The 10,556-nt window shown below is 52.7% G+C and overlaps 1 protein-coding gene across 1 annotated transcript; it reads left to right on the top strand.

Moving 5' to 3' along the window:
• The first annotated feature begins 340 nt into the window (after nucleotides 1–340).
• Nucleotides 341–10,217, top strand: LOC128830000 (uncharacterized). Its single transcript, XM_054015589.1, has 4 exons — nucleotides 341–852; nucleotides 4,730–4,752; nucleotides 9,636–9,653; nucleotides 9,760–10,217. The coding sequence occupies exons 1-4, from the start codon at nucleotides 431–433 to the stop codon at nucleotides 10,215–10,217; spliced, it is 921 nt and encodes a 306-aa protein (XP_053871564.1). The 5' UTR covers nucleotides 341–430.
• Nucleotides 10,218–10,556: the final 339 nt, after the last annotated feature.

Here is a 10,556-nt window from a genome sequence, read left to right as displayed (position 1 = left end):
GCACTATGCAGCTAGAGAGAGAGCCAGATGGCTGGACTGAGAGACGGATCATTGAAAATATTTAGTCCCTCTCTGATATTCTCCATGCTAATATCAATATGCCCCTTCTGCGGATACCTCCGCCCCTTCTATTAACCCCTTGTCCCCTGCAGACATGGCTGCCAGAGCTCCAGTTTACAGGGTTGTTTGCAAAGAGGATACGGGGCTTGATCCTCCCACTGACTTCACCCAGGCGTGGAAGCCTGCTCCAGGCTCTCAGGTGATGCAGAGGGTGTGGATGTTCTGATTAACAGTGAATGATGCACGTCAGGAGGCCATTCCCTGCCTGTGCCCACGCGCTGGCTGTACATGCTGAGGCAAGGCGAACCGAGCGTGCATTGCTCCAGCGAGCAGGGAAGCTGTGTGACACGGACGCTTTGAAGGCATCAGCATGGCCGACCAGCTGACGGAGGGGCAGATCGCGGAGTTCAAAGAAGCCTTCTCGCTCTTTGACAAGGACGGGGATGGGTCCATCACCACCAGCGAGCTGGGGACCGTCATGCGGTCGCTGGGGCAGAACCCCACCGAGGCCGAGCTGCAAGACATGATCGGGGAGTTGGACGCCGATGGCAGCGGCACGGTGGACTTCCCCGAATTCCTGTCCATGATGGCGAGGAAGATGAGGGACACGGACAGCGAGGAGGAGATCCGGGAAGCCTTCCGGGTGTTCGACAGGGACAAGAACGGCTACATCAGCGCGGCGGAGCTCCGGCACGTCATGACCAACCTTGGCGAGAAGCTGACGGACGAGGAGGTGGACGAGATGATCAAGGAGGCTGACAGCAACAGCGATGGGCAAGTCAACTACGAGGAGTTTGTACGGATGATGACAGAGAAGTGAAGAACTGACTTTCCTGGTACCGCGTTCACTCATTCATTTGCTTCCTTTCACTGTAACCTACCTGTCAATGGTCCCTCCCCTCATGCCCAAGGCCTATGCATGTCTCTGCTGCTCTGTTGGTTTCTTCCCCTGTATTCTATTACTTTATTCTAAAGACTGGCTGTGGCTTACCCTGCTTGTTAGCTAAGCCCTGTGGCTCATCTGAAATTGAGCGTCTCTGGTTACACATCTGGTTTATGCCTCTTGCAATAACTAGGTTTCCTTTAGACCAGGCGGCATCTGGCATTGGAGCCTACGTGTCCCAAGGACAGTCAGCAAATGGAGCCCTATCCTTCCGGCCCTTGACATCAGTGACTATCCCTAGGAGCAGGGATTCCTCAACCGGGCGGTGGTTTTGCAGGATCCCGTCCTTGGCAATTTGCACAGTCTTTCAAGCCAGATCCAGACCCTGCTTCTGCCACTGGGTCCATGCAAGCAGAGCCTCACGCTGGGGCCGGATCCTGCTGAAGTCACTGGGGCTCCAGACAGGCACTAGGGTTCACTTGCATGGATATGGATGCAGGACTGGGGCTGTCTGCTCATTATTAGTTTTTAAAAGAGGACCAAGCCACAAATCTGTGTCTTGATCTGGAACTTCCTCCCCCCGGAGTTCTGGGACACCTGTTGTGAGGGTTGGGTTCACATCCACAGGCACTTGCCTAAGGGGAGTTTCATTGTGATCTTAGCTGGTGTCTGTCTGTCTGAGTTTGTCTTTGTGCAGCACAGAAGTGGGCTCTGCTGGGCTGGGTAGAAGAGTAAAACGCAGAGGCCAGATTCCATTCGAATTTGGACGCTAGACACCAGCGAACGTGAGCAAAGACGAGCTTTTGGACTCCCCTAAGAGTTGCTGATCCCCGAGCCAGCTGCCTGAATTGCAAAATGAGGACTGACTGCATGAGCGTCTATGGCACTTTTCTCCACGGCATTTGTGGCCAGCACGGGAATACACCTGAAAGAAATCTTTATACTGTTGGCACTGCCTCTGTCTTATGCCTGATGGTGCAAACCCTAAGGGAGGGGGAGATGATAGGCGAATAAGTTAGATGCTCATTTTCTCTCGGGGGTTATTTGCTTTTTAGGACACGGGAAATTTGGCAGTTAAGGATGCACACAGTCGATAGCTACATTGGCACTGTGAGTACAATTTGGGCACCGCTGCAGTTCCCTACAGATGTCGGTGGTGGCACTGCACTGTGGTCCATTCAAACGGTTATCACAGCAGTGGGAAATGTAAAGCTGCAAGACTGCAAGACGGGTGTCTTGTTCGGGTACAGGGTTGGCCATTCAACCTGGGGCCCCAAGGAGAGAACGTCACAGTGGGATTCCCTGGGCTTTGAATCTCATGATCTAGGGTGACATTCCATGTGCAGAACACCACAAAAAGGCTTCTAAGTCAGGTCCCACTTGAACTCGCAGGCCCTGATCCTGCAAACAATTATGCTCAGGCTTTACTCACAATAGGACTTTGCTAGTCAATGGGACTAGTCGTGTGCTTAAAGTTAAGCCGGCGTGTAAATGTTTGCAGAGCGGGGTCGATAAGGCAAAACGGGATGTAAGTGGCACACAGGTCTCCGTGGAGGCCTGGAAATTCACCCCCTGGGAACACCAGGAATGCCGCCGTAATCCTAATTACCTGCCCAGCTGATAGAATCCCCTGTGTTCACCTTTTTTCTGTATACCACCGGGCTTGTCCCAGAAAAATATTTCCTTCTCTTGTGTGTGTGCTGCTTCCATTTTCTGTAGCCGATGGTTTCGAAAGGATCCGCTTCTGGGGCAAGCTCCCCCTCCACTAGTCCAAGTGGTAGCTTTGTTTTCCAATAAAAGAATGATTATTTGCTTCCAGAGAACTTTCAGTGCTTCCTTTTCTCCACTCCCATCTAGAACCCAGAAAAAGCGTTGATCGCATGGTACTAAGGATGGGCTCAGGCTGCAAACTTCAAGGCTGGAGCTTGGTGACCAGGCTGCTTGGGGTAGGCCCTTTGGCCTGAGGGAATGTGCATAGGGCTGGGAGCCAGGAGCCAGAGTTGCCTGAGCCTTGTTTATTTCTACCAGTTCAATGTGGGTGTAAAATGCTACCAAAGCAGGATTTGCTGATGCAAATGACTACACACGGGGCAAGGCCACAGTGATTCAGATCCCAGGAGTTCTTACGCTCACCTCCTCCGCACTCTCTAGCTAGCTAGCAATGCATCTGCTAAACAATACCCCATGGGCTGATTCCCCGCACCGCAAACACTGAGGGGGTTCAAAACCCGTATCTGTGGTTGGCAAATAGCCCCTCTCTTCATAATGAACCAAACCAAATGCCCAAAAGCCAAAGAGCCGCTAACTTCAGGGCGTCTGAAATCCAGATGCAGCTCTGGAGTTGGCATCGAGGTTCCATCCCCACCTTAGAACCGGGGGTTTGGGTTGGGGGCAGCCCTATATAAAACAGAAGGAGGAAGACTAGGGATGGAAGGTTTGATGAGTTCTTCAAAATAGGCTGGTGCACAGTTCCAGTTAACAGGGTGGAGTTCAGGGCACAGAATCATAGAAATGTGAGGTGGGACGGGACCTTGAGAGGTCATCTAGTCCAGCCCCGTGTGCTGAGGCAGGACCAAGTAAACCTAGACCATCGCTGACAGGTATTTGTCCAAGCAGACTGTCCTTGAACACCTCCAGTGATGGGGATTCCACAACCTCCTTTGGACGCCTGTTCCAGAACTTAACTATCCTTGCAGCTTCAAAGTTTTTCCTACTATCTAACCTAGTTCTTCCTTGCTGCAGGTTAAGTCCATTTTGTCTTGGCCTACCTTGGGCGGACACAGAGAACAATTGATCACAGTCCCCGTTATAAGAGCCCTTCACATATTTGTTATCAAGTCCTCACCTCAGACGTCTTGTCTCAGGACTAAACATGCTCCGTTTTTTTAGCCTTTCCTCACAGGTCAGGTTTGCTAAACCGTTTATTATTTTTGTCGCTGTCCTCTGGACTCTCCCGTTTGTCCACATCTTACTAAAGTGTGACACCCAGAACCAGGAGCAGCAGAGCCTTCCCAAAAGTGGGTGGGCCAGGGCCCTGCCCCCTCCGTGGCTCTGCCCCGACCCTCCTTTCCCCCCCAAAAAAACCCCCGCCCCCCGGCCAAGCCAGAAGCCGGAGCAGGGCTGGGGAGCTTGGACCCTTCCACCTGCCTGAGGTGGGGGACCCAAGAGCAGCCCCTGGCCCATGTCCCCCGCCCTCCAGGCCCCCCGCCCAGGACAGGTGGAGGGTCCGCGGCTCACGCAGCTCTTACCCTGATCTGGCTCCAGCCGGGGGGCAGGGCCTTAGAGCCGCAGCTGGCCTATGGGCTCCAGCTGCTGACCTGGCCGGGGGGCAGGGCCTCAGGGAGAAGAGGAGGGGCAGAGGGTGGGGCCCATGGTGAAAAGTGGATGGGCCAGGCCCGTCCACTTTCAAAAAATGGGAGGGCCATGGCTCCCTGGTCCCTCTGTTCTGGTGCCACTGCCCAGAACTGGACACAGTACTGCAGCTGGACCTCACTAGCGCTGAGTAAAGTGTGACAATTACCTCCAGTGTCTGACATACGATACTCCTGTTAATACACCCCAAAACGATGCTAGCCTTTATCCAACCGTGTCACATTGTGGACTCCTATTCAGTTAGTGAGCCACTATTACCCCCAGATCCTTTTCAGCAGCAGTACTGCCTAGTCGGTGATTCCCTACCTTGGGTTTGCGCATAGATTTTCCTTCCTAAATGTGGTACTTTGCACTTGTCGGACCAGTTCTGCAACTTGTCACGGTCGTTTTGAATTCTAATCCTGTCCTGCAAAGGGCTTGCAACCCCTCCCAGCTCGGTGTTAGCCACACAGTTTAGAAGCGTACTCTCCGCGCTAGTAAACAAGTCCTTAATGAAAATGTTGCATAGCACCAGACCCAAGACAGACCCTTGCAGGTAGGTCCTCTGAGTGTGACGGCAAACCATTTATAATCACTCATTGAGTATGGTCTTTCAACTGGTTATGAACCCACCTTATAGCAATTTCATCTAGACCACATTTCCCTTGTTTGCTTATGCAAATTCATGTGGGATTGGGTCAAAATTCTGACTAAAATCAAGATAAGAACATAAAAATGGCCATACCGGGTCAGACCAAAGGTCCATCTAGCCCAGTATCAGTGGCCAATGCCAGGTGCTTCAGAAGGAACGAACAGAACAGGTAATCATCAAGTGGTCCATCCCCTGTCCCCCATTCCCAGCTTCTGGCAAACAGAGGCTAGGGACACTATCCATGCCCATCCTGGCTAATGGCCATTGATGGACCTATCCTCCATGAACCTATCTAGTTCTTTTTTGCACCCTGTTAAAGTCTTGGCCTTCACAACATCCTTTGGCAAGGAGTTCCACAGGTTGACAGTGTGGCCAATCTGTCTACTGCTCCCCCCAGCCCATCCCCGAGGCCTGAAAGCTGAAACAATCCCATGGAGAGAGCAGGCAAAGGTGAGGGAACAGACTGATGGAGATGCCATTCTGGTGAAGACCCATTCGTGTCATTTCTCTGATGGATACCAGGAGCACTGGTTAGGAGGAAAAGAGCAGATTGCAGCTAATCGGGTTTGTGGTTAGGACACTGGCAGGAGATGCAAATTCAAGTGCTGGCTGCTGTACACAGGGGCTCTGGAGCAATTTTGACTGGAAGTGATTGCACATCACTGTAAAGCATGCAGTTGCTATTAGTACTTCAAGCCAGGGGGCACCACACCAAACACAGCCTTTACAAGGGCTTGTCCAGGATCTCTCCCAGCCCAAGTGAGAATCACGGCCCTCCACCAAACAAGCCACTTTCCAGCTGTACAAGCTGGAGGGGTCCTGCTGCACCCACAGCACCCCTCGTTCCAGTGCTCCACGTCTGACACACTTCCTGTGAGGCCTTGCACCGGCCATTGTGGGGTAGCTTTTCAAATGCTCATGGTTGAGCTTGGAGCCCGTTTTTCCAAAGAGCTCAGCTCCCAGCATGCTGGCTGAACACTTTCGAAAACCTGGTCCTCATTCGCTCCGTGCCTCAGTTTCCCCCTCAGAAAGAGAAGGCTAATTATAGCAGACAGCCTCACCAGCCGGGTCAGGGCAACTTCATTCTTGTTTCCAAAGCACGCTGACACCTTCAGCGGAAAGAAACTATCCGAAGAAGTGGCCTGTAGTCCACGAAAGCTTATGCTCTAATAAATTTGTTAGTCTCTAAGGTGCCACAAGTACTCCTGTTCTTCTTTGTTCTAATTATTGTTACCATAGGTGTAACAAGGGCAAATGACACTAGTCAGTAGCGGATCTGGGAGAGGAATAAGATCGGGAGAACAATTCCTTCTCAAGACGTTCCAAGCAGTTCATTTTCTCCTGTCCTCCCTGCTTGTAGAAGACAAAATAAAATCAATACTGATTATTACAATTAATATGGCCCCCAGGCGCCCTACAGAACTAACTGGAAACAGACAACCATGCACAAAGGCATCATGCTTTTAACAGCCCTGGGAGGGAGCCGGTGACTTCAAACAACATGAAACTGGCAAACAACAAAAGCAAAATGCAGCAGCATGCCTGGCTGTGCAACGCATCCAGGGATTCGCCTCCCCTCCCCCCGGTACCCTCTGCAGCTGGATGGGGGAGACAGAGGCAGAGTGGAACGGCACCAGATGTCCATGGGATCCAGGCGCTGAGGCAGAACTGAGCAGTGCGGGGTGGCCGGGAAGGAATGCAGTGGGAGGCACGCTTTACAGCTCCTCCAGGGTGAAATTCTGCCATGCAAAGGGCCGGCGCAGAGTCTATGCATCGTGGGACTTAAGAACTGAGCTAGCCCTGTGGTGGGCCACTGGGCCAGTTCACCTTAAAGTCTAAGGGGGGATATGATAGAGGTCTATAAAATCACGAGTGGTGTGGAGAAAGTGGATAAGGAAAAGTTATTTACTTGTTCCCATAATATAAGAACTAGGGGCCACCAAATGAAATTAATGGGCAGCAGGTTTCAAACAAATAAATGGAAGTTCTTCTTCACACAGCGCACAGTCAACCTGTGGAACTCCTTGCCTGAGGAGGTTGTGAAGGCTAGGACTATAACAGGGTTTAAAAGAGAACTAGATAAATTCATGGAGGTTAAGTCCATTAATGGCTATTAGCCAGGATGGGTAAGGAATGGTGACCCTAGCCTCTGTTTGTCAGAGAGTGGAGATGGATGGCAGGAGAGAGAACACTTATGTCTGTCCAGCTCCTTTTAAAGTCCTTGAAATGATTCTCATCGAGTTCACTGGGAGCTGGAGCAGCAGTGTGGTCCCCTGGCTCGGGAAGGCAGCAGACCATAGAGTATAAACTAAGGGGTCTTCTGTATGGACAATTAGCACATGGCACACTGGAGTGTAAATCCACAGCGCACCAGCCTGCCGCACGCTAACTGACCGCCTGACCGGGAGTAGTCCCAAAAGTCGAAATGTCCGTGGCACGTCCCGGTCAGTGCTACCGAGGGTCGTTCAAGGATCTCATGAAATCAGCCTCAGACCCAGGAAGATCTTGGTGGAAATTACATTACGAATGTAATTAACATCCTGATGAGAGAATGCTGGGAAACGCAACAGACCAAGGGCGGGCATCCAAAACATCTTCCACAGAGGACTTGAATGGAGACTCTCCACTGCACAGGGCCTTTGCCAGCCAGCGGCACGGGGGCGAGGTGCACCCTGTGGGAATGTCAGCGTTGAGACCCCCAATCTGTTCTTCAGTGCTGGCCAAGAGGACACGTTGGCTTTGGTGCTGTCTGGTCCGTTGTGCAGAAAGGCCTGAGTGGCACAGCTCAGACCGGGACTGGGAGAAAAGGGAGCGCAGTTTTCTCAAAAGACCCAGAGCCAGCTGCTATTCACCGTGTCCTGGGCTTGTACAACCCCTAGTGCAGTAGGGCTGCCGTGTGCTACCACAACACGAATAGGAAATAATAATAATAATCACTAGAGGGTCGCACACTTTGTTGCTTCTGCTGGCCGAGCCCATTGCACACACCAGGAGCTGTTTGTCTCTCTGCGTTCCCCACCCCCCGGGTGTCCCCTCCCGTCCCCCTCTATTTCAGGGACTCCCTGCAGCCCCTCCACCCCTGTTCCTCAGACCCCCCCCCATTCTGCCTCTGTGGGCTCTCATTCCCCCCTTTCTGGCTATGCTCCCCATGCCTTCCTTTCATGCCTCCACATTTCCCCCTGCCACCCTATAGCAGGGCCCACTCTTATCTCCCCTCTGCAGGAGTTCTGTATGACCCCCCCCCAGCAATTCCCTGCCATGCTAGGGGCTCTGTAAGCCCCCTAGGCCCCCGTTACTCTCCCAATCCCCCTTCCCCCCTATGCCAGGGTCCCTTACTCTGCCCTTTTCCCATGCCAGAGGTTCTGTGTGCACTCCTCTTATTTTCTTTCTTTCTCCTTTCTTTTCTTTCAGGATGCCAACATCTGAATCTCCAGTGGTCCTATGGCAGAGCTGAGATGGGGTGTTGCTGGGTTGGAAGGTGCTAACGGCCGCCATTAACTAGTTCTTTGATCTAGACAATGACAGAGCTGGCTCTGCTAACCAGATACCGGGGGCTCCGTGTGTCCTCCATTTCTCCCTTCCTGTTTTCCCCTGACGTTCACTCAAATCCAAAAGGTTCCTCCCCCGGATGGCTAGGACACTCCCTGAAATTTTGCAATCAATTGGAGGCAGTGTTCAAGGTATCATGTCCCAGGGTCCAGACAGACAGTGAAATACATAGGGTGAGAGTCAGGTAAACTGACCTGAACAGCTAGGGAGGAATAAACTGTCCACACTGGGAGGGATCCGGGAATAGCTCTGTCCAGTTACATTCACACCTTGCCTTATTCTGGAATAACTTCTCCCTGGAGACAAGCCCTCAGGCCTCACAAGCTTGGTCAACAATAACACACAGGCCTCTCTTAGCGTAGCTCTGTTCCCTCACAGCGATCTGCCTTAACCACCTAACTGCCCCCTCGCCCACCAGCTGCTTGGTGGAGCAGACAGCGGTGCCTGGCTGCCTCGTGAAGCCGGTGCTCGCACAAGGCAATCGGCCTCGCAATGACATGTCCCCCACGGTGCTCTGAGTGCTCCAGCCCCAGTGGGAATAACCCTCCGCTCCCTCTCAAAGCAAAGAGCTGGTGTAACCCACACACCTGCTGGGTGTGGTGCTCTGTCCCCTCTAGTGGCACCGAGACCACTTTGAGATGAATGAGTCTGCTACAGCGTTAGCTAGGGGCCAGGTGGCTTTTAGCTCATGCATTTAGCTTCAGAGGTCCCAGGTTCAATCCCACCCACTGACGACCAGGGTCTGTCGGTGTTACACTTGCAAGGGCATGTGCGGTGTCAATGAAAACTGAACTGACCAGGCTGGAATACAGCCAGGGGGAAATCTGGATCCCGTTCAGGCCCCGTCCTTCCAACAGCCATTGAGTGTGCAAGGCATGCAGGGGGCAGAGCTTTACTGTTTGCAATGGAAGCGATGGCTAAGGAGAAAGGCCTGAGCCATTTTTTGACCGTTGGCGTTGTGGGCACTCGTGTTTGCCTTTCTCTCCTGCGCGCACACGTCCTGTTCCAGCTTTCTCGGCTCCTGCCTGGACAGGATCCGACACTTAGATAATGAAGAGGGTGTGGATGGTCTCATTTCTCTCCATGACTCAATGTGCACCAATGAAAAGTGTGAACCGTGTATTGCTCTCCGTCTCCAAGCCGTTGTTTCATCCCTGGGCAAGGGAGTCACAGGAGACTTCCCCACGGCTTGGCTATCTGCAAACTGCAAGGAGAACTGAGTGCAGGTTGTTTTGGCGAGCACGGAGGCACGGACGCTTTGAAGGCACCAGCATGGCTGGCCAGCTGACGGAGGAGCAGATCGCGGAGTTCAAAGAAGCCTTCTCGCTCTTTGACAAGGATGGGGATGGGACCATCACCACCAGTGAGCTGGGGAGCATCATGCGGTCGCTGGGGCAGAACCCCACCGAGGCCGAGCTGCAAGACATGATTGGCGAGTTGGACCCCGACGGCAGCGGCACAATTGACTTCCCTGAATTCCTGTCCATGATGGTGAGGAAGATGAGGGACACGGACAGCGAGGAGGAGATCCGGGAAGCCTTCCGGGTGTTTGACAAGGACGGGAAAGGCTACATCACCGTGGCGGAGCTCCGGCACGTCATGACCAACCTCGGCGAGAAGCTGACGGACGAGGAGGTGGACGAGATGATCAAGGAGGCCGATGCAGATAGCGACGGGCGAGTCAACTACGAGGAGTTTGTGAGGATGATGGCCTCAATGTGAAGATGTTTCCTACTGAACATGTTCAATTTCTGGTGCAGGAATCAGAGCTTGGCTTCTAGCTTGCCCGCAGAAGCCAAAGGACTGTGGACGTACAGACACTTGAACTACAGCATATGTATTTCCTCCGTGTGTGGGAGGCAGTCTAAATCCGAGGGAGGCATGGTCACTTCGCAGTTCAAGGGAGGGGGGAGCCCTGGCTTCTAGTCCTAACTCTGCCACTAGTTTACTGGGTAGCCTTTGAGTTTCTTCACCGCTCCACGGTGTTTTGTTTTCACCGCTTGTACAAAGAGGAGAATACTGTGTACCCACCTCTGTTAGGTGGCTGTGAGAACCTGAAAT

The sequence above is a fragment of the Malaclemys terrapin genome, chromosome 1, assembly GCF_027887155.1.
Source record: "Malaclemys terrapin pileata isolate rMalTer1 chromosome 1, rMalTer1.hap1, whole genome shotgun sequence".
NCBI classification, from domain to species: domain Eukaryota; kingdom Metazoa; phylum Chordata; order Testudines; family Emydidae; genus Malaclemys; species Malaclemys terrapin.
The sequence above is the reverse complement of the archived record's forward strand: the minus strand, read 5'-3'. Positions and strand labels throughout refer to the sequence as shown.